At 37.4% G+C, this 24,936-nt stretch overlaps 1 protein-coding gene across 4 annotated transcripts in view; it reads left to right on the top strand.

Moving 5' to 3' along the window:
* Positions 1 to 24,936, top strand: part of ACSS3 (acyl-CoA synthetase short chain family member 3) — a 183,876-nt gene that overhangs the window by 39,495 nt on the left and 119,445 nt on the right. For 3 of the 4 annotated variants that reach the window (XM_027543267.1, XM_027543266.1, XM_027543265.1), the window contains exons 3-5: positions 14,665 to 14,853; positions 18,832 to 18,966; positions 24,563 to 24,703. In XM_027543267.1, coding sequence (XP_027399068.1) covers positions 14,665 to 14,853; positions 18,832 to 18,966; positions 24,563 to 24,703 — 465 coding nt within the window. The remainder of the gene's footprint in view (positions 1 to 14,664; positions 14,854 to 18,831; positions 18,967 to 24,562; positions 24,704 to 24,936) is intronic. The other variant, XM_027543268.1, reaches the window with a different exon arrangement.

Genomic DNA, 24,936 nt, shown 5'->3' with positions numbered 1-24,936 from the left:
TTCTCCGCTTGGCTTGCATAGATAAGGTCAAACAATTTGCAGAGTGGTTGTACCAACTTAACATTTTGAGTGTTGGTGGTAGGAGAATGCTAGTTGCCAAAACTTGATGTTGCCCATGCCAAGTCTTTTTAGTCTGGGCCTTTCGAGTAGCTGTGCACTGATACTGCCTTCTGGCAATAAATACATTTTAAGTATTTATGATTTATTTGGCTGTGTCGGGTCTTAGTTGTGGTCTGCGTGAACTTCATTGCATCACGCGGGATCTTTGTTATGCTGCCCACACTCAGTGGTTGCAGCACGTGGGCTCAGCAGTTGTGGTGCACGGGCCTAGTTGCTCCACGGCATGTGGGATCTTAGTTCCCCCACTGGGGTTTGAACCCGCGTCCCCTGCATTGCAAGGCGGATTCTTAACACCGGACCCCTGGAGAAGTCTGGATTTAATTTCATCATCCCTAATGGCTAATGCAGTTAACTCCTTGTCCTGTGCTTTGGGGCCATTTATTGTTCTACTTTTCTGAAGAGCCCAGGCAGGTCTTTTGTGCATTTACTTTTCTTTTGGATGGTTTCCACGTCAGGAAGTTTTGGTGAGAGATTTTCTCACAATTGAAGAGAATAGCTTATCAATATCTGAAAACCTTAAGAATAAAAGATGAAGGTCCTTTAGTAAAAATGATGATTAAATAGTTTTAGAAATCTAAAGATGAGGACATTGTTGCCTGTTTTAAAAATAATTAATGTGAAAGTCTATGCTTTACTAATCTTGACTAACCTTTTTTTTTTTTTTTGAAGAAAGTTTGGAAGCAAATTCCTTACAGTAGAAGCAGGAAGCATGAGCCCCAGTGTTAAGGCTGTAAATGATCTACTGAAGATGATGCTGTGTTAGTACTTTCATGGATGTTAAAAGGCTCTACTTACATTGATTTTTGAGTGGTCTGGGTTCATCTAATTTTCCCAGAAACCTTGTTATTTTTGTGAGCTAATTTGTGCAGTGCAAAGTTGTATAATGTGGTTTAGCAGAAACACTTCTATTTCATTTGAAATTGAAGATGTTTACATATGAACTACTGATTTAAGTTTTTATCTAAATTATAGCTGGAACTTTATTTGAGTAACTTTTCAGCTTAATGAAATTTAAGTTAGATTCTGAGAGTACTCCACAGAAAGAAAATAGGTATTAGATCAATCTAATAGATAATATAGAAGGGAATAAATTAAATCAGAAAACAACATTTTGGTATTTCCTGGCTTCTTTTTTCCCTATTGTTAGAGCCATGCATTCAACACTAGAAATGTCTAAAGATAATTTTTACATCAACACAGAATAGCAACAATATGGGCAACCCTTTTGAATTGTCTCAGCCAGGTTTTTAAAGAAATTATATTTCTCTAATTTTCTGAAATCAATTTTCTGTCTGCAGTATAAACTCACTTCTTTTCCACTCCCCCTATGCCAGAAATCCTCACCATGCTTCGAAGTCCAGACCACTTTACTTGTACCTTTCTCTAAGCACTGGTTTCTTTTTGCTTTTTATTTTACTTAGCAGTGTACCTACACTATTGGTATACCTACGTATTTATTAATGTACCTCGTGACCATAGTAAAAGCTTCTTGAGAATAAGGGTTATATTTTATTTATCAATTTATTTTATTTATACAATGCTTTATCATTTATATTATATATATATATTATATATATAAGTATATATATAATATATATATTCCAATATATATATCATTGGAAGGACTGATGATGAAGCTGAAACTCCAATACTTTGGCCACTTGATGCAAAGAACTGACTCACTGGAAAAGACCCTGATGCTGGGAAAGATTGAAGGCTGGAGGAGAAGGGGATGACAGACGATGAGATGCTTGGATGGCATCACTGACTCGATGGACATGAGTTTGAGCAAGCTCCAGAAGTTGGTGATAGACAGAGAAGCTTGGAGTGCTACAGTCCATGGGGTCGCAAAGAGTTGGACATGACTGAGTGACTGAACTGAATTGATTCAATGTTTAATATAGGCCTCATAGCATAAGCTCAAATTACATACTGAATGAATTCATGAATAGAATATTCAGTAACTTTCATTAAAAAGTAAAGAAAAATTAACTATTGTCTAAGAGAAATAATCATTTCCAAAAATATCACTTGTCTCTTCCACATTGTAATTTTTTTATATACTGGGAAATTTAAATTTTTTAATAGGGCAAAAATCTTCTTTATTTTAATGTTTTGCTTGACTAAAAGTTTCTATCTGCATCTCAAAGCTCTGCTTAAAACATTTACCTAATTTGGTCATTTTGGAAATGTAGAAGTCTGGTCTCTAGTAGTTTTTATTCCTGCATTTGCTTAATGAATTTATTTTTATCATTCATTGGTAGGTTCTTGTTAGATGATTTGTCTTGTCTACAAGGTGGTTAAACTCTGACCTCTTTGAAAGTTAACTTGGTAAGATCAATGGATGATCTGCTTTCCATTTATTTTCTTGGACTGGAATGATGATGGAGCCAAGTTTATTTATTTGTTCAAAATATACTTTTAGATACCTAATATGTATTTGGCGCTTCTGTGGACACCATGCATTACAGCAGTGAATGATACAGTCTTTGCCTACAGGAAAATTGCATTCTAATTGGGGAGATAGGTTATGAATAAAAAAGATAATACAAGTGAAAAGGTAACATGACATAAGGGAAGAAAAGCATAAGGCTAGAGTGACCTGGCCTCTCTTTTATATAGATTTGTCTGAGAAAACTGCTCATCACTGAAGAGATAACCCAGTGACATGGACTCAGATAAAGGCTGGAAGAAACCATGTCAACATTTGGAGGAAATGATATCGGGCAAAAGGCTTCCCAGGTGGCAGTAGTGGTAAAGAACCTGCCTGCCAGTGCGGGAGATGCAGGAGACACGGATTTGATCCCTGAGTCGGCAAGATCCCCTGGAGGAGGGCATGGCAGCCCACTCCAGTATTCTTGCCTGGAGAATCTCATGGACAGAGGAGCCTGGTGGGCTGCAGTCCATGGGGTCGCTAAGAGTCAGACACGACTGAGCGACTTCACTTCACTTGTCACTTTCATGCATTGGAGAAGGAAATGGCAACCCACTCCAGTGTTCTTGCCTGGAGAATCCCAGGGACGGGGGAGCCTGGTGGGCTGCCCTCTATGAGGTTGCATAGAGTCGGACACGACTGAAGCGACTTAGCAGCAGCAGCAGCAGAGTAACTTAGCACATGCACAACAAATCCCAGATTTTGGTATATAAATATTGTAACCTGTTAATGTTATAATAGACATTTTGTTTGAACAGTAAATAATTCTTCAGGGAGACAAATAATAGCTGAAAACCAAGACCCATAGGTGGCATACGAGAGATGGAGAATGAAGACGTCTTCCGGGAAATGCATATTCAACCAGATATTGAATGCTTATTGTATGAGGCAGAGGGCTCAGAAAAATGAATGCTTCTTACTCTCAAGGAACTCCTAGTTTGCCTGGTGAGAAGAACACAAAAGCAACTGTGTGTAATGTAACATTTATAGCACAGAGGAAGAAGGGACTAATCTGGCTCCAGTAGTTGAGAGAAGGCTTTGCTGTGAAAGTGAAGCATTAGTTGGATCATAAAAGAAAGAAAGAAATATGTGCCACCTGTCTTGGCTGTTGTAAATAGTGCTACAGTGAACATTGGGGTATATGTGTCTTTTTGAATTTTGATTTTCTCAGGGTGTAGGCCCAGTAGTGGGATTGCTGGATCATATGGTAGTTTTATTTTTAGATTTTTAAGGAGCCTTCATCCTGTTCTCCATAGTGGCTGTATCGATGTACATTCCCTGCAACGGTGCAAGAAGGTTCTCTTTTCTCCACATCCTCTCCAACATAGAAAAATACCATATATTAATGCATATATATAAAATCTAGAAAAATGGTTCTGATGAACCTGTCTTCAGGGCAGGAATGGAGATACAGATGGAGAGGAATCTGTGCCCCATACACAGATGGCCTCCCTACAGGTGTCCCTGGTCTGCAGCAGATTTGTGCCAGAGTTGGACCTGACATGGTTATGATGGCGTGCACTGTGAAGGCAAGAATGGCTGTGTTTGCTGACCTAGGGGAGGCCAACAAGATGAATTACATGGGATCCCAAGTAGAAAGATGGCTGAAGAACATGAGAGAGACAGTTACTAAAGTCAAGAAGGTACTGAGTAGAAAGAGAAACTGTGCTCCTCCACGTGGAAGTGCGAGGAACTGGTAACAGTTATTCTTCTGTTGACCACCGCCTGCACTCGCTGTACTGTCAGCGACTTTAGGACAGCTGAGCGTGTCATCAGCTTTCAGCTTCTGACCTTTAATAATAAATGTTTGAAGCTACGGAATTATTTGACTTGATAGAATTTTCAAAGCAAGTTGAGGATAAAGCTAATTAATATAATGGAAGACGTTGATTGGCTTAAGTGATGCAAATAGAGATATGAGGATAGAATCATATTTCAAGTGTGTGAAATATTTTGTTAGGCTTTTTGAAATCAGTAAAGATCTACACATGGGAAATGATGCTATTAACTTTAGTTTAATTCATTTGACAGTTTTATACTCATAGTTTTGACATTTGTACTAGTTAAGTAAAATAAGTGTTAATAAATCAATGCATGTTGCATTCAGTAGAGTTATTGTGAAGACTGGAGATCGTGGGGGAATTGATTGTTCATTTTTTCATGCTATACTTGATTGAAGATAATTTTGTTTTCATTATAAAGCTGAATTATGTTAACTTTAGGTGATGGATAGGGAGGCCTGGCGTGCTACGATTCATGGGGTTGCAAAGAGTCGGACACAACTGAGCAACTGATCTGATCTGATCTGATATCATATATAGTTTTTATGGGAAATTTTATCTATTTATGGGTATTTATGATATATTCTTGGCATTTGTGATGATCTACATTGCTTTATTAGCTACTCTGCATGCATGCTTGCTCAGTTGCATCTGACTCTTTGTGACCCCCTGAATTGTAGCCCACCTAGCTCCTCTGTCCGTAGAATTTTCCAGGTAAGAATACTGGAGTGGGTTGCCATTTCCTTCTTCAGGGGAACTTCCTGACTCAGGGATTAAACCTGTGCCCTTGTGTCTTCTGCATTGGCAGGCAGATTCTTTAACACTGAGCCACTGGGAAGCCCTTATTACCTACTAGTGTGTGCATTATCTTTGTGAATTTTTCATTTTTTAAAAATAATGTGTGCCTCTTTTTGGTGAGTGATATTAATGCTATTGGGAACAGACCCAACTATTGCAATGATCTTGTGTCCTTGTACAACTCCTGGGATATTTAGCAACTTCTCTGTGAGCCATTTGTATATATTCATTGACTTCTAGATTGTATTGACCAATGAAATCATAAAGGTTAACAGGAACACAGGCAAATTCTGGAAAGTATGATTGGTGTACCCGGAGTAGTTGTCATGTTTATGTACTGTCTATAAAAATGCTGAGGGTGTTTGTTTAATTAAAGCTTTGATTAAATAATCAGTGTAGAATCGATCTAAATGATGCAAGGTTCCTGTTGACATCTCTTGCCATCTCTTGCTGCTTTTATATTTGTCTTTCTTTATGAGAAAAAAGATCAATGAAGCAATTTTTTTCCTCTTAAAAATGGAGACATATGAATACTTCATAAAGGAAAAGCATTCTTACATACTTTTTGTATTGACACAAATTGTTTTTTAATGTGCAATTAAAACTAGGTTTTAATGTCTTTTCTTTATAGCTCAATAGATACATAAAGCCATCTATGATTTATAAGCCAGGATAAAAACAAATCTACAAGTTCAACCAAGCTCAGATTGACAAAATTAATTTCATATAGTGAGTAATGTTGAGGTAGACCTGAACATCTAACTGCAAGGTGCTTATGGTTTGAGTGCTGCGGCCCTGGGTCCTTTGAGTTTTGGCAACCCGTTCTCTGTGATGCCTCAATTCTTCTGTCACGTGTGTGTGTGTGTGTGTTAGTTGCTTAGTCGTGTCTGACTCTTTGCAACCCCACAGACTGCAGCCCACCAGGCCCCCCTGTCCATGGGACTCTCCAGGCAAGAACACTGGAGTGGGCTGCCATTTCCTTCTCCAAAAGGAACTATAGAAAGAAAGAAAGTGAAGTCGCATAGTAGTGCTTAAACTTTCATAAAGCCTTTTATTTTACAGTTTTGTTATAAAAAATCATTACATCACCTGGCTTTTATTTAATATGCATGAATTATAAAAAAAATTACAAATAAATACAGTGAAACTGCATGAGTGCTCATAAATCCAGAATATGCTTTACATGATTAATTTTTTAAAAATTGTCATCAAAATCAAAACACCAGGTTTAAAAATTCTCATAGAGAATTCATGGATGACCATGAGAATGTCTCCACAGACCCCAGGTTGAGAAACACAACAGTAAACAATTTATTAGACTGAGAAAAAGGAATATAGTTTTAATTCACTTAGTGCTACTTAAAATATTTTCCATTGGTCTTTTAACATGGTGTTTATAGCAGTCACACTGTAATTTCTTTGTAAATATTGATTTCATTTTACATTTTGCTTGTTTACTACTATATACACAAATATGTAAGGCAGTGATTTTTTATCATGGTCTTTATGTTCATTGAAGAATATAGCCATATCCAGATGACTTACATGAGTTTATATTTAATTGAATGTTCTTTATTAATAGAGCATAGTAGATTCTGTACCTTTTAAACATATAATACATTTGGAAAAATGTGTATATTAACTACATTATACTGTAGTTTTTCTAGAATATCTTTGTAAAGCTATGAGAGTGCAAAATTATGAAGAATGACTTCTCCAATAGTTGAATTCTGTTTCATTGTAGTCCAGGTGGGTTATATTGTTAAAAAATGTAATAAAACTTGCTTTAGGACTTGGAATATTTCCCTTAGAAATGCTCTAGAAAGCATACAGAAAGTAATCAACTTTGACTTGAGCTATGGTTTAAAAATTCATTTGAGAAGTCTTTAATTGGAATCTGTATAATATTTCTCCATGTGTCTCTGAATGGTGCTTGGGTTCCAGGCTGGCTACCAAACTGTTTAACACATAATTTAGCTGGACATAATTTAGTGCATAATTTAGTACATTAGCAGTGACAAATAATACAGTCAATATGCTTGCAATACTTGTAATTCAGGGATTAAGGGAGGAAAATAAAATGAATGAGAATTTATTGGAAATATTGGTGCTAGAGAAAAAACACGTGCAATTAGAGAAGAGTGTAGAGATAGAGAACAATGAGTTAGTTCTGAGAAGTCTTTCTGGGCAGTTGAAAGAGTTACAGAGGTGGATGTTACTGTGAAGAAGACAAGTGGAGGTGGTCTGTAAGAAGGATGTTTGCCTAAGGTGGGATAAACTGAGAGGGTAAACAGTGGCAGGAAAGGGGACATGGTATGATGTCCCAGGGACAAAAGGAGGATGTTGTGAGGATCAGCTGGAAATGGATCCAGGAGGGGACCCTGGAGTTTGGCTTTTTGGTAGATGAAAGGTGGGGAAAGGGTCAAGATCACATGTAAATTGGGGTTTATAACTTTCATAGTGTCTGTTTTAAACCTCTGGTAGATAATGCAGCAAAACCACGTTTACACACAGTCTGCATTTTAGACAGAGTATCATTTTTTTCTTGTTGTTGGACAAAGAATATGACTTTATTTAAAAAGCTGGCTGACCGAGAAGATGGCAGACAAATGTCTCAAAGTTTTAATATCATAGTTTTAAATGGTTCTGTGTGTAGTCACCACCTAAGGGTTCTTCTGTTTTTCTTTCTCAGCTACCCTGCTTAGACTCTTTAACAACGCAGCCCTCTCGCTAATGTCCTCACCTGTCTAACCTGTTGTTGTTCCATCTCACCTCCATGATGGAACTGCAGACCTTGATCAGCCTAGTTTTTTGCCATCTCCATTTCTGTATCTTAATGTGTTGAATGCATGCTGTGTGTGCTAAGTCACTTCAGTCGTGTCTGACTCTGTGCAACCCCATGGACTGTAGCCCGCCAGGCTCCTCTGTCCATGGGATTCTCCAGGCAGAATACTGGAGTGGGTAGCCATTCCCTTCTGCAGAGAATCTTCCTGACCCAGAGATTGAACCCACATCTCTTATGTCTCCTGCATTGGCAGGCAGGTTCTTTCCCACTGGCGCCACCTGGGAAGCCCACCTCGCTTGAAAAATTGAAGAAAAATGTCCTAACTGCAAATAGGGGTTTACTACAAATCCATCATCCCCAGTATCCATTGGGATTTCAGTCCTGTATCTTTTTTCCTTTAGCATTTCTTTGATAAGTTTTGTCTTCTGCCCTCCAAAGCCTATTTTAAACCTTTGACTGTCCCATTTCTATGCCTCAAGCTTAACAGGGAACTTTGATTCAAGCCTGGCAACTGATTTTTGTGGATGAAAGCATTTGCCAACCAGTTCTTGGAACCCAAACCTGAACCCGTTCTTTCTTTCCTACCATTACTTCTTGCATCCTTCAACCATCATTTCCTATATGGTCTACACAAAGTATTTCTCAAATCATGTCATTTATTTTTATCACCACTGTCACAGCCCTAGATCTTGCAAAAATAATTGCATTGTAAGGATAAGGAAAGTGCCTACTTCTACAGAGATCTTAACCTGAATATAAATCTAACTTAACAAAGCTTAGCAAGGTTCTAAAAGATACATGGTACTGAATCTCTATATCTTTCCAAGTCATCTCACAACATTCTTCACCCTGAATTCTTGCTTGTCTATTCTGAACTGCTTTACTTTCTCAGACAAATGCCTAATCAAAATAGCAAATTTCCTGAGGATTAGGAATTTTGGCAGAAACTATCAAGTGAGTAAAAGCAGGAGGAAGTCATTATTACTCAACCATTAATGCCCTGAGTGAAAAGATGTTAAAATGGTAAAAAGTGGAAGCAATCCTTAATTATTCTTTTCTATATAGTTTCTTTCCTTTTAATTATACATACAGTAGTCATGTCATGAGTAAATGATAGGCGTCAATTACATTTTCTATTCTTTTAGACCTTGGACTTCTCCTTTATGGAGGATTATTTTCTCTGTCAACAATGGCCTGACTGAAATAGGAGTACTATTTTAAAATGAACAAGATGTCCTTTTTAAGATGTGATAAATTTTGATGATCTGCTTGTAAATCACAGCATATCAACATTAAAGAAATGGAGAACATATTCCTTATCAAGTCTCTGAGCAACATGCATAGAAAAGGGTAGGATTGAACTAATTTTCTGTGAAATACAGTCTGAAAATCACATTAGTCTTGAAAGTACACAGATTATTGAAATTGTGGTTATTTTGAGCCTGAACTAAATAGATTAAACAATTCTCCATTTCATTCTGCTTGCAAATACACAGCCTTAAAATGACCAAATAATGATTGAAACCCACTTGTGAAGAAAGTTGGGAATGAGAAAAATGATTACTCTCAGGAATGATATTAATTCCTTCATTTGGGGAAAACTATTTGGGAAGAAATGTGTTAGTATATATTTTCTAGTTCATTATCAGATAACTGTTTTGAACATAAGATACTACTTTATATTCTTTTCTAAAACTCAATAGAATTCCATTTTAAAATATGAACACATATTATTTGTTTTAGATAGTAATAATACATTTTACTCTTGAATATAAATGGTATAGTTTTATCTTTTGAGGAAAGGTTGATTTCTCTTCTTTTAATTAACATCACATCACCTCTACCTTCTTTCTATTGAAAAGCATAGCTCACAATTGAATGGACTTAATATAGCATCATATTTAACAGAAAATTATCTCAATGTCATATCCAATAAGTAGTCACTGTCTTAAAAAGTTACATTTGTAGAAACTTCTTATGTTAGATGAAAATATTTGCATTCCTGAAAGGTTCCTTTCAAATAATTTTAGTATTATGTCACATCTTAAGCAGTTTTGATATAATTTATTCTTTTCACAGATACTTATTTACCTGGATGCATGGTTGGTGCATGACCAAAAGAAGAAACAATTCATTAGAGATACATTTTTACCTTCTTGGTGGCTCTCTATGTATGTACAAGTAAAGAAAAAGCAAAACCATGTCTGTATGATGTGTGGGTACAGAATATGTGATTAATTTATATGTTTAAAAGTAACATATAGGTACTTTAGGTACTTAACTCTTTCTATGGGAAATTAAGTATAGTCTGAAGAGCAGGTCATTCATATCCAACTTTAGTAAACTGTCTCCTCAGATATTATAATTAATATTTTTTTGGTAAAGAGATTCTTTTTAAATAATACTTCTGTGTATTCATTTGGTTGTGCGTGGTCTTTGTTGGTGCGTGGGCTTTTCTCTAGCTGAGACTTCTCCTGAGCTGTGGTCCACAGGCTTCCCTTGCAGTGGCTTCCCTTGCAGAGCACAGGCTCGGGGCACGCCGGCTTTGGTGGTTGCGGTCCCCGGGCTCTAGAGCACAGAATCAGTAGTTGGGGTGCACGGGCTTAGTTGCTCTGCAGCATGTTGGATCTTCCCAGATCAGGGTCGAACCCATGTCTCCTGTATTGGCAGGCAGATTCACCACTGAGCCACCAGGGAAGCCCCTATAATTTATTTTTAAGCTACTTCCATTTTCTGATATTGATTCAAGCAGAGTTTGCAGAGTAACATCATTGCTATTTAGAAATGTGCTTTCTCTTGTCTTCTCTTTCATATAATTTTCTTTGACATGGCCCTAAGGTTGCCTCTGATTGTTATCTTTTTACTATAATTTGGACAACAATGCTCTCATTGTCTTACAAACAGTGATTTTCCTTAGATGGACACACTGGTGGTTTGCGAAGCAAGTGCTGTTTACTCTGTGGAACATAATCTTTGATCAGTTTTGACTAATGTTCATATTTGTGTTGAGGGAATATTTTTTAATGAAACATTCACAAATGCTTTCATATTAATAAATCCCATTTTTTATGAGCTAATATTTTATTTTTCATGAGTGTATTTATTAAAAGTCTTGAAACCTATTTCCCCATTCATTTTCAAATTTATAAAAAATATTAATTATATTTATTTTATAATTTACAAGTAACGGTGGAAAATTTTGCTGGAGTAACATGTAGTCCCAAAAAGTACTAAAAAAGGTATTTTCTCTATTGATCATATAAAACGTGTGTCTTCCTAGCGACTCAAGCGTGATTAGTATAGCATCTAAACAGAAGAGTAGCTGCCTGGAGGGAGGGTAACAAGGCCAAATGTGCACCATCTAGTGGTGACACAGACACAGTGCAGCTTAATTTGACGAGAGTCTTCCAGGGCCGTGGTTAAGAACTCAGATGCCTGCAGAAGCCCGGCAGGTAGTATGTATGGGAGAAATGGATGGGAGAAAAATCAGTTATCCATCAGTTATCACATCTCTGTGGGCTTTTGTGGTGACCCAATGGTAAAGAATCCGCTTGCCACTGCAGGATACATGGGTACAATTCCTAGGTTGGGGAAGATCCCCTGGAGAAGGAAATGACAACCCACTCCAGTATTCTTGCCTGGGAAATCCCATGGACGGAGGAGCCTGGCAGACTACAGTGCCCAGGGTTTGCAAAGCGTCAGACATGCCTTAGTGACTAAGTAACAACAAAACTCACATCTCTTTAATTATGGAACTGTGGTGTAAGCACATGACAAAATAAACAGGTTGCAGAAGAATATATTTTAAACTGAGAAGGAAAGAACAATGCAAGCTCTGTTTTGAATAGCCCTAGGGAATGGCAAGTTCATGGCAAACCCAGCAGCTGATCTTTGGGTTCAGTTGATTGTTGTCATTCAAGAACACAAAGCCACTGTGACTAGACCTTCCAGTTTTTTAAGAGAACCTAGAAATCTGAATTTGCATATGAAATCTTCTGATTTTAATATGTTGGCTCTTTGTCTTTTTTAGGTGTGACATGACCTCACCTTAAATACATCTTGGGGCTACATTTAGCCATTGTGAGATCTTTTCTTCTTTTTTTTTTAAAGAGCTGAATTTAGTGATTTTCATTTCTTTAAGAGGACAGACAAATTTTAGACATCTTCCAGCAACATTGTGAAGTGCGACTGGATTTTAAAGTTACTGAATCACTGCTGGATTGGGTTTTGGTTGAAAATTCTTTTTATTCAACACTATTTAAGATGCCAAGACTATAGCTGTGAATAGGACAAACTCTTCTCGTTGGTCTCTCCCAGTGCTCCACCTTAAATGGAACACCCAGTAATGCAACCCCAGAGCGTGGCTACTTTCTGCAGGGTTTACAGTGAGATGTTTGGATATAACTTTTGGTGTTATGTTGGTTCTTAAACTCCATTAGGAATTTAAGTTCATGGTTGATGTTACTTTGATTTATTTTTCTTATAACTTCCTACTGGGCAACTTGGGGTTCTTAAAAAAATAGCACAAAATTAGAGTTTGCAATACAGGGCAGGATGAAACACTGAGATAGTTGTTGTTACTTTCTGTATTTCCCCAGAGCCCTTGACCTTGACCACATCTTTTGCCATCTGCACAGAGGAAGTGAATAGAGAGAAAAAGGAAGAATGATCAGGATTCTGAATCCTTTGAACTTGTTCAAAAAGTAGGAGAGGCAGAGTGAAATGAAAGGAACCACTAATAGCGGTGTGGCCTAATTCCTTCTCCCAGGCCTCCTCTGTTCACTCTTTTAAACGTCACATTTAAAGGCAAGCATAGTCCTTCCATTTGCCCAGCGGATCCCTTCCACCCCTTAAGTGCTCTGACCTGATACGTGACTACTTTCTCATTTGATCTTTCTGTTCCACAGTCACATCACATATGATCCCATTTACACCACCGTACTGGTGTCCTGTCTGCCTGAAATAGTATACTCACAGACAGCCACTTATTCTTGACCTCCTGCGTGTCGTTGCTCAAGGGTTGCTTTCTTAGGTCTGTCCTGATGGTCCCGTTGAGAGTTATATCCCCTGTATCCCAGTCCCCTCTGGTTTGCTCTACTCCCCCCATCAAATGGCACTCAGTACCTTTTAACGTAATATATGATTATTATGTTCATTTCATACCCTCTGTTAAAACAAGCACGAGTACTCTGGGGGTAGAGATCTCTGTCTTGTTTGTTTACTGATGTGTCAGAAAACAATGTGTGTGATGTATGGAAACTCAATATATATTTTTTAGATGAAAGAATGTTGAAGTTCTTGTTCACTTAAATCTGTGCATACTTCCTGCAGTCTGCTGCAGTGGAAAGGTTTCTTGCAACAAACTATGTCATGTGTAGGCTTATGATCTATTTTATCTTTGAACTTGGACTTGCGTGTGTGCTCCGTCGTGTCCAACTCTTTGCGACCTCATGGACTTTAGCCTGCCAGCCACCTCTGTCCATGGAATTTTCCAGGCAAGAATACAGGAGTGGGTTGCCATTTTCTTCTCCAGGGGATCTTCCCTACCCGGGGATCGAACCTGTGTCTCTTTGTGTCTCCTGCATTGGCTGATGGGCTCTTTACCGGCTGAGCCACCAGGAAAAACCCATTTTTGTCTTTATTACTAGAAATACATGTTAAGATGAAAAATATTTGTTTGATTCCTAAATGCATGTTAGAAGTAAAAAAAAAAGTTTGAATGTATGCTCTTAATATAGAGGGCAGTCACTTTATATAGATAATTAGTATTAAAAACAGCAAAGAAAAAATACTTGGTTTTAGGGCAACAGAAAGAACCAAGAATATGAGGTCAAAAGGCCTGTAATGGATCCTGGTTACACCTAAGGTTAGCTATTTATTATTTCTGAGTGTCAGTTGCCTTTTCTTTAAAATAGGAATGATAATAATAATAGAATCTGTCTTATTTACTTTATAAATGTTTGATGATATGTTTTCCCTGTTAATCCATGCTTGTTTCCTTCAACAATTAGCCCAACATATATCTGAATTTGAGACTCGTTTATTTATCTGTTCACTTGACAGATTACCCTTTAACATACAGGCTCCACAGGGAAAAGCCTGTGTCTTTGTTTTTTTTGGTGTTGTTTTCCCAACCTTAAACACAATGGCATATGATAGTTTTTCAGTAAAAATATTGTTGAGTGAATAATTAAGCAAATTTAAGCCATGAAATTCACGTGGCATAATAATAGTAAATCGGCTTGTAGTCAAGTGAAGTAAAGTGAAAGTCGCTCAGTCGGGTCCGACTCTCTGACCCCATTGACTATACAGTCCATGGAATTCTCCAGGCCAGAATACTGGGGTGGGTAGCCATTGCCTTCTCCAGGGGATCGTCCCAACCCAGGGATCGAACCCAGGTACCCTGCATTGCAGGCAGATTCTTTACCAGCTGAGCCACAAGGGAAGCCCAAGAATACTGGAGTGGGTGGGATCTTCCTGACCCAGGAATCAAACTGGAGTCTCCTGCATGGCAGGCAGATTCTTTACCAACTGAACTATCAGGAAAGCCCTGTAGTCTATTACAATAGTCCAAATGTCTGTTATTGTCACCATCTAAACACTTATCATCATCATCAATATGTATTACTCAGGCTTCTATAATCCACTGCCAATGGGGTGAGTGTCTTGTAGGGTTACTCCTATACCTTACAAGTTTAGTGAATTCATACAGAGAACACTTTGCTGATCTGGTGATGCTGTTACAGGTCTCTAAGCTGGCTGGTGTTTTGGTCAAGCATGGTGTCAGGAAGGGTGACACCGTGGTTATCTACATGCCCATGATCCCACAGGCGATGTACGCCATGCTGGCGTGTGCCAGGATAGGAGCCATCCACAGTCTCATATTTGGGGGATTTGCATCCAAAGAACTAAGCACTCGCATTGATCATGCAAAGGTAAGTGCTTTGTTTGGAGAAATCAAGCAATAACCACATATAGTACAGCTGTGTTCATCTGCAAATGAACCATGCAAGAGTGATTGTGTTTACTAGATCCTCTTATCAAATGAGATAAAGTTGACTTTTTACTTGGCATACACTATTAACCAAAATTTTATTTGTGAGTAGGTCCTATGTGAAAGATATCACTCTAAATACTGTGAAGAGTATGACATGTAAGGTGCAAGTCTTTCAAATTAACTTGCCATTTACATTTGGATGTATAAGAACTTTAAGAAAGATAATAACTAATATACTCATTCAGCATGTATTTATTAAGCTTCCACTCTATGTCTGGTACTCTTCTTGGAACTGGTTAATAAATGATACTTATCACATGGATGGGGCACATGACTAGTTTTATAACCTGTATATTTCCATGAATGGTGGTATATATCATAGTGGTTGAGGGAGTGTCAGGGACGGGTGAAGTTATACATTTAGATGGGGTACTGACATCACAAACTTGAAAGGCTGTTGTGAAATATCATTGAGATATTGAATTTAAAACACTTAACATAGTGTCTGGGATATAGTACCCATTAAAAAAAGATTAGCTGTTATTATTCTATGAATTTAGAGCAGGGATTAGCAAACTTTTTTCTGTAAGTTACCGGGTAGTAAGTATTTTAGGCATTGTGGGTCACATGTGAGCTTCTGTTGAAACTACGGAGCTGTGTTGTAGCACTTAAGCACTACAGAAGCGAAGGGCATGCAGTGTCCCAACAACACTTTACAGAATGTAATTTGGGCAGGATTGGGCTCTCAATCATAGTTTTCAGACCCCTGATTTAGAGACAGGAATGATATCTCTTGGTTGGGGTGGCTGAAGAAGGCTTCCTGAAAGAGGTGAGATTTGAGTTATATAATATCTTGGTTATGATTCAGCTAGTTGAAAAGAATGATGTAGTCGGATCCAAAAGGTGAGAAAAAGAATTAGAGGCTAGCACTAGAGGCAGGAAAGGGTAAAACCCTTTTGAAGGACAGCAAATAGATCAATGTGATTGAAGAGGAAGAGAAGGTGAGCTTGCAAAGGCAGTTTTTGTCTGAGTTGCATCCTGTAGATGCCGACCAGTCAAGTTTTTGAGCAGGTGACCCTCATGTTTTGAGCAATGTTAAGAGGAGGCAAGTCTGGCAATATGGTGTGAATGGGAGAAAGGCGGGAATGAGAACCTTCGGTCGCTGGTCTCTTTGTGAATCAGTGGCCAGTGAGCGATGTGCAAGAGAGGAATAGCAGTGGGAAGGTTAAAGAAGGACTGTCATTATGGGAGTAGGAGATGATTGATCCAGAGAGTTTTGCAAGCCCAGGATGAGACATTCTTAACAAAAAGGGAACTAGTATATACTGAGGGTCCCCTGAGTGCTAGGCAGGGAGTGAGGTTTTACATATGTGACTTCATCTGGTAATAAATAGATCAGTTATTAGAACTAGGAAGCTGGTTTGCACACAAAGTGGCTGGTTCTTTTTTTTCCCTCTCTCCTTTTAAAAACATGTTGAGTTAGTCCTTTGACTTCCCTGGTGGTGCAGATGGTAAGGCATCTGCCTACAATGTGGGAGACCCAGGTTCAATCCCTGGGTTGGGAAGATCCCCTGGAGAAGGAAATGGGAACCCACTCTAGTACTCTTGCCTGGGAAATCCCATGGATGGAGGATCTTGGTAGGCTACAGTCCATGGGGTCACAAAGAGTTGGACACAACTGAGCAAATTAACTTTCACTTCCTTTAGTCCTTTGAAGGGAAGTCTAGGGGGAAATGTGTCACTGATCTGCAAATCAGTGGGCAGTTGGAGACTTCTCTAGTTTTTTAGCTACAGAAATTCTTAAACAGCATTTGGGCATTTGGGTTGGAAAGATCTCCTGGAGAATGGAATGGCTACCCTTTCCAATATTCTTACCTGGAGAATTCCATGGACAGAGGAGGCTGGCAGGTTACAGATCATGGGATCAAAAGAGTCAGACACAGCTGTGCAACTAACACATGAGATACATTGTTTTTTATAAAAAGCTTTTATATGACATGGGGAAAAACATATATACACACACACACATAATAAGAATTTGTAAAACTTATGCTGCATCACTGGCATTTTTCATTCATAACAACACACACACACATACGTACCCTAATCTTGTTAAGGAGTTTAGGCAATAAGTGTGTGTTCTTACGGGCAAGACTTTTGAGCAGGTCAAATTGATGATGAGAAGATGGAGACAGCAATACATACCTGAGATATTTGAAAATAGTTAATATTTGAAACCAGGAATGATTTTGATGTCATGATTTTCAACTAAATAGCTTGAGAAGAGTTTTATTTTAATAGATGAAGATGGGAAAAATGTATTCTGATTGAGATGGAATAAAACCTGCAATAAAAGGCTGTTAATAGAAATGCAAAAGAATGATTTTCTAGAGGAAGAATCTAATTTTGCCTTTATTAACTTATTCAACTTTTGATATATTCTATACATGTTTTTAATTTGATGTGTAACTTTCATTTATTCAGAATTCTAATTGTAGGGAGTGTTATCTAGAGTTATTTTTGTACATATTACAGACGTTAATATGTGAATTATATTCAAACGTCTGACCTTTAAAAATATAATAAAAGGATACATGATTTACTTTTTACTTTTTTTGCTTTTAAAAGGCAGCTTAAAATAGTGGAAAGAGGAATGTTTTGAAATCTGTCAGAACTGGCCCTCTTTCTGATTCCACCACTTAGAAGCTGGGGCTCACTATGCCGCGGGCACTGGGCCTCAGTTCCGCGAGTATTGAATGATACTGAAAACTGGAAAGTGCTATATATGCATATATTTGGCACAATATAACCCTTCCCTAGAGGAAGCATATTGTAACCAGAAATCAAAATTCAGGAATGGATGCACCTTCTGGGATTGATTTTTCTGTCTCCTGAATAATTTATCTGTCTCCTTTGCTTTGGATTTCTCTGTGAAGAAGCAGTGTACTTAAAAGAACAAAGGCATGTTTGTTTTGTAAATTACTGAGAATTTTGGTTCCATGCCACAAGTATTTTGTTGAGAGCTTATGTTACGACAAGCGTTGTACCAGGCATAGGAGACAGGGAGGTACTGGGGCCCAGACTTGTCCGTGGAGAGCTCCCTGTGCAGAGATGGGAACGAAGGAGCACCTTGACTCTACATGGATGTCTGAGGCCTGCTCAGAATCTACCAAGGAGGGAAGACTCACCTTGACTCTTTCGGCTACACCTGCACATATCTTGAAGAATGACTGGCCAATTGTCGGGCAAAGAAAGTGCCAAGTGTGTCTTAATGACAAAAGCAGACTCAGACTCTGTGGGACTTGAAACTTAAATCATTTGAGGGCCCTTTTAAGAAACACAGGACAAATTTGCAATATAATATTTTGTGAAAATGAGTATGCATTTGAAATGAGAAAGAATCATAAAAAAGTATTAGAGATTCCAGTCTCTTCCTTCTGAGGTCACTTTAGGTGTTTAAGCAAAGACGCTTATATGAAAAACCTTAGAAATGCTTATTGATAGCAGTCAGGGTGGGTCTCTCCCCTCTAAGAAATGCTACAACTTCAGTAACAACCAGCTGTTATGTGGGCATATGCAAGTGAGGGGACTCTAAGCTTCCATTTCACTGGTTCATGGCAAATTTACATCTACCTGGCTTAATGAATTCTTTGGGAAGTATTTTTTTAACAGCTCCTGTTTGTTGGCCAAAAGCATCATTGAATGTGGAATTCTGAACAGGTAAAGGAGATTTATGTGGAAGTGGTTAGGGCTATACCATTTAAAACTAGTTTCTTGGTTTTCAGGCCATTTATTCAAGAGAGAACAGAATCGTTCAAACATTTCTTTAGAAATGTTAAATTGTCAGCCTGCATCTGAAATATTGTGATTACCTTAACTAGGATGGTTCAGCTTTGTCGTTTGTTTTTCATTGTAGCCCAAGCTGGTTATTACAGCATCATTTGGCATTGAACCTGGAAGGAAGGTAGAGTACGTACCACTCGTAGAAGAGGCACTGAGAATAGGACAACACAAGCCAGATAAAGTTCTCATCTATAATCGTCCACATACGGTAATCTGAATACTGAATTTGGTTCTTGCTTATGCTGGTGTGCTAAGGATGATTGTTGTTGACGATTTGACAGGAGCACTTGATTTATAAACTCTTAAGTATCCTTTATGAATGTCACTATTTGGGGCAAAAGACAATGATGTTTTCTGTCTTTATAAAAAACTAACTTAAAAAGATTGAAACATAGAAATATCTGTAATATTAATGAATTGGATCCAGTGAATAGTCTATTGTGGTGTCCTTTATTAATTTATACTATAACTTTAATAATAATACAGTTGACCCAATGCAGGGTTTAAGGACATCAGCCCCCAGACAGTTGAAAATTTGCTTATAACTTTTGGCTCTCCCATGAATTTAACTAATAGCCTGTTGTTGAAAGTAGGCTAGAGAAAGAACTGTATTTACCTGAATTATATTTATCCATATTGTAAGTTTATGTCTGTTTATAAGATGAATTGTCTATCAGTACCTGCATCAATATTGTCTTATATGATACAAAATACTGCAGATGTACTACATATTACAACCCTAGACATCAAAAATGAAAAGATAATGTGAAAAAGAAATTCATATTTAGTTACAGATGTAATGATTCACACATTCATAGCAAAGAAGCAACAATACAATTGCTTCATGATAGCCTGGGCTATACACTAATGAATGAAATACACAGTTTTTATGGCATATGGCATGGCCTTATAGTCATATTCATACTATAATATTGGAAACATTGTTAACTTAAAAAAAAAATCACTTCCCTGTGATGATAGGCTGATACCCAGTTTCTCTAAGTACCAGAGAAAGAGGTATACTGTAAAGTAATGTAATTCTAAGTTAGGAAACAGTAGGGAAACTATCACATTATTAATTTTATATTAAATATCACTTACTTTATGCCTATATAAAGACAAACTAGTATCTCCACATATGTATTCATGACATCACTTTTTCTTAACTTTTTTGATATTTCTAAGTAGTATGGTTCATCTGCGAGTTTTTCAAATTGCTATAAATCTTCAAAAATTTTTCCAACATATTTACTGAAAAAAATCTACATGTAAGTGGACCCTTGTTGTTCAAACCTGTATTGTTCAAGGTTCAACTGTACCAGAAACATTTACTGACAGCTTACTGTATAATTTTTAAGACACTCCATTCATGGATAATTTTTTTAAAACTTCCTGATAACTTTATGAGCTTGGCATTACTCCTGTTTTAAAGAAGAGGAGTCCAGGAAAAAGAGAGATAAAGTAACTTGTCCAGCTAGCATCAGGGTCATGATCTGAATGCGTGCATTCTGACAGTATGCTTAATCTCTCAGCTACCTAGTCCTGTGGTGAGGTGTGATTAATTTCTTTTTAAAATGTCTTTTAAAAATGTTAGAAAAAGTAATCGGTCTGGAAATAAAAACTATGTTCAGGAAAACAAAATATGAATATTTTAAACAGATAAATTACTGTGATCCATGAAGGAAGAAAAAGCAGTATAATACATAAATGACTGTATTTTACAATGCTTTTTCCTAGTAAATTTGCCCACATAATCAGCTTATTTCTACATCCCAAGCTAGGTCTCCAGCTATTTATAGTTAGACTGACTTGGGTTTCTAGCAGATTAAAATTTTTTGCAGAAGGAAAATTGCAAGTGTGCAAAGAATCATGCATAATTTGTAGAACTCTTGAGAGGTTATCTGTGGAAAATGCTTAAATGACAAGATGTAAGAACAGAGAGCATTAGAGCTCTCTCAGTTTGATTACCACCTAGGAAGTCCCATCACTACATTACGTTCCAGTGTAGTCTGAGTAGTCTGTGGTTCCTCAGGAAAGGCTGCACTCAGTGATTTTAATATTTTCAATGTCTTGAAGGAGAATTTTAAATTTCTTTCAGATGACCTCCAGCATGTTTTTAAAAAAGGCTTGTTGCTGTTGGGTCAGGGAGTGTAAAGTCAGTAATCCAGAAGGCTTTGAGTAAGAAAAGGCTAGGGGAAGGGTAGGAACACAATAACACAAGTGTTCAGTGTGTGTGTATGCTATTCACACATGTATGAATTCATGTAGAATTTCCAAAGAACTTAAGGCTAGACCCAAAGGATTTTCAGATATTCTTTATTCAATTCTTACATTCTTATAAACCAGTAAAGTAGATGTTATTACTGGCCCAATTTTACAGATGAAAATACAGTCATGGACAGGTCACACCACAGAGTCACAGCCACGAAGTGGTAGAGCCAGCATTTAAACTCAGTTTAATGACTTTTAACCAATGAGATATATGCTGTTTTCTTTTGCTTTATAAATGCTGTGTATATGGATATGTTTCCAATCAGATTTTTCTCAAGCAAATATAATCTTTTACCTTTTTTATTATTAATATTTGCATACATCTCTAACATTCACATCTTAATGCAATATTATGCATATTGTAGGCACTCAGAAGATTATTATTATTTTAATTTTTGAGATAATTTATTACATTAGGCTTCCCTGCTGGCTCAGATGGTAAAGCGTCTGCCTGCAATGAGGGAGACCCAGGTTCAATTCCTGTGTTGGGAAGATCCCCTGGAGAAGGAAATGGCAATCCATTCCAGCACTCTTGCCTGGAAAATCCCATGGACGGAGGAGCCTGATAGGCTACAGTCCATGGGGTCACAAAGAGTCAGACACGACTGAGCGACTTCACTTTCACTTTCACTTTAATACATTAAGATAGATCATAAGAGTACATTTTGATGCATTTTCAAAACTGCATGCACCTGCATAACTCCATCCGAATCAAGATAGAGAATTTTTCCATATTTGTTCCTTTTTCCAGTCAACAATTCCCCATTCCTAGAGGCACATGCTTTCTGATTTGTACTGTCATAGATTTTTTGTTGTTGCTGCTTCATTCCCAAGCTTCAAATAGATGGAATCATACCATGCATAGACTTTTATGTCTCCCTTCTTTTGTTCAATATAATGTTCTGAAGATACACTTCTTGTGTGTCATGTATCAATAGTTCATTGTTTTTTACTTTTGAGTAGTATTTCCTAGCATGAATATATAAAAAATTGGTTTTCTATCCTTCTATTTATGGAAATTTGGGTTATTTCCACTTTGGAGCTATTATGACTAGAGCTGCTATGAACATTCTTAATCAGGGCTGTGTGTGGATCATGTGTTTCCGTTTCTCTTAAGTAAATATATGGAGGTAGTATTGCTGATTCATATAGTAGATGTATATTTGACTTTACTAAGAACTTTGACACAATTTTACATAGTGGACATAATCATTTTATTATTCCAGCAGAAAATTATGAGTTCTAGTTGCTCATTTTCTTTATTGTTTGGTATTTTATAAAAATCTACTTTGATATGTAACTATTTAATCTTGTACTTTCTGTTGCATGATGTAACGTTTTCCCATGTCTTTCTTTTTAACAGTAATGTGTTTGTATTTTTTAAAAAAACTCTCATAGATAACATTTTGGGATCTTAATTTTTTCATCCAGTCTGACCGTCTCTGCCTTTTAAATAAAGTATTAATATTAAATCCATGTACATTTGATTAAAAAGGATGATAGCCTTCTCTTTCCTCTTGATAGGTAGAGATCCACTGTTACTTTCCCCCCTCCCATAACTAGCTCCCTTTCTCCCTCTCCTTATTTTTCCTGAGACCTTTCCTCTGTTTTGACTCTCCTTTATTTCAGCTGGATGTCTCTTGTCCTTCATATCTGACCTTCTGTTGAGGCAGTAATTAAGCCCAGTGGATTGGCTTTGCTTTGAGTTTAGAAAAGATACAAATTATGAGGCTCGCTGATGCATCTCCTAACTAGGATTGCTTTTTTGCCAGAGGAGATAAAAACCTGGCTGCCACTCCTAAGCCTCAGGGAGGCTGTGAGGGCTCCATTGGCAGGTCACATCACTCATCTGTTGTGCTCCCCCAGGACTGCCTTTTAAGAGTGATAACAACTAGGAGGGATATGTCTATAGAAGAAATGCATGTATGAAAAGGCTAACGTTGATTTTCCCCTGTCTTCCTCTCATTAGATCTTCTTTAAACATGCCTGCATTTCTTAGCCTGAAGAATAACCCTTCATCCAAATCCTCATTTTGTTTGAACTGCAGTTATTTTTGTGATTACTCAATTGACATTTTTTTTTTGTTACACAGTGTGATGATTTTTTTACAGGTCTGTAACTGTGATGCTCTAGGCTTGATAATTTGAATTGAGTTGTGTTTATCTGATGCATAAAAACAAATGGAAATGGAAAGTTTGATCACAGTTAATTATATTTATTTATCTAAATGGTGCCTCCAGGACACATCCACAGTAGGGCTGGAAAAATCAGTTGGGGCTAAAACTTCCCCTTCTTGAAGGTCAATTCAGATTATTGTCTATCATGTGCTTATTCATATAGGCATTATATTTGTGATACTATTAATATATTGAAGTAGCGGTTTGTAATTGTATCCATTTAAATATATGACCATTGTTTTTACAACCCCAATCAATAAATTAAGGAACCACAGAAGCGGAAATGACCTGGCTTTTAAAAATCTGTCAGTGTCTCTGAATTTAGTTGAGGGATTACCTGAATGAAGTGTGATAGTTACATACGCTCTCTAGGTGGTGAACTTATTTTCAGTGAGGACTGTGTAGTCTTGCCTTGTACCTTTACTAACAGGTTCAGCAACTGTAAATTTGCTGTTTTGTCATCTTGTGATTAGTCAACATTTCAGAAAATAACTAGACATGTACTGGATCATAACTCTAAATAGCTATAACTCTCCACTATAATAATTTTTCCATAAGCCACTTTTTTCTTCTTCACTGGCTTGTTTCATTGGCACCTTTTAAAGATACCTGTCTAACTTAAGATGTGTCTGTCCAATTCATGGCTCTATTATCATAAGTTTGCAACACAGAGCTTGGTTCTAGGAACACAAAAGAAAACACGCATTTCTACCATATTAGTATCGTTGGTGGAGAAAAACTTGGGTAGCTTTGTATACATGTCTCATACTCTCATTAATTTCAGAACTGATTTTTGTCCTTAAAAAAGTGAAAGTAGATTAACCCTCCTCTCCTGAAAGTGATTTAATATTCTCCTGTTTGGAAAAATGACCACAGTATTACCCTTAAATGGCAGTATTACCCTTGTGTAAAGAGAAACTTTAGTAGGTTAGTTGAGATTTCATTGTGAAGACAGTAGTTCTAAAGTAAAAAGAAATAGATTATGATAAATAGAAGTTAGTTTTTAAAGTCGATAGTGTACATACAGTTGTAGAATCATGAACCTCTGTTAGTTAAGCTCTTACTGTTGATGAAATCATGCCTGCATCACATTTAATTTCTTCAATATATCTCTAGGTTTAAATAAAACATTTTCTGCGATAAGTTCAGTTGAAGTCAACATCAAACTGTTGAATTTCTTATGAACATTTATCCAAACTCATGACCCTGAGATATTGACTTATTGGTCTGACATTTAGCTGTATAGGCCTAGATTTCAGTCAGACACTCAGACTAATGTAGATTTCGTTACTCTCCAGTGTTTTCCTGATGTAATCTCCTTTGTTCAGTGCATATTCCTGGGTTTTTGTTTTGTAGGATATGGTTCCCTTGGCTCCAGGTTGTTATCTTGATTGGGATGAAGAGCTCTCAAAAGCACAGTCACATGATTGTGTTCCCGTTCTTTCTGAACATCCGCTGTATATCCTTTACACATCTGGAACGACGGGGTTGCCAAAGGTATGCTCTCTCTTGTTGCGTTCTTCAGTCACTCAGTCGTGTCTGACCCTTTGTGACCCCATGGACTGCAGCACGCCAGGTTTCTCTGTCCTTCACCATCTCCCGGAGTTTGCTCAAACTCATGTCCATTGAGTTGATGATGCCATCCAACCATCTCATCCTCTGTCGCCCCCTCCTCATCCTGCCCTCAGTCTTTCCCAGCATCAAGGTCTTTTCCAATGGGTCAGCTCTTC

This window comes from Bos indicus x Bos taurus, chromosome 5 (genome assembly GCF_003369695.1).
Source record: "Bos indicus x Bos taurus breed Angus x Brahman F1 hybrid chromosome 5, Bos_hybrid_MaternalHap_v2.0, whole genome shotgun sequence".
Lineage (NCBI taxonomy): Eukaryota > Metazoa > Chordata > Mammalia > Artiodactyla > Bovidae > Bos > Bos indicus x Bos taurus.
The sequence above is the reverse complement of the archived record's forward strand: the minus strand, read 5'-3'. Positions and strand labels throughout refer to the sequence as shown.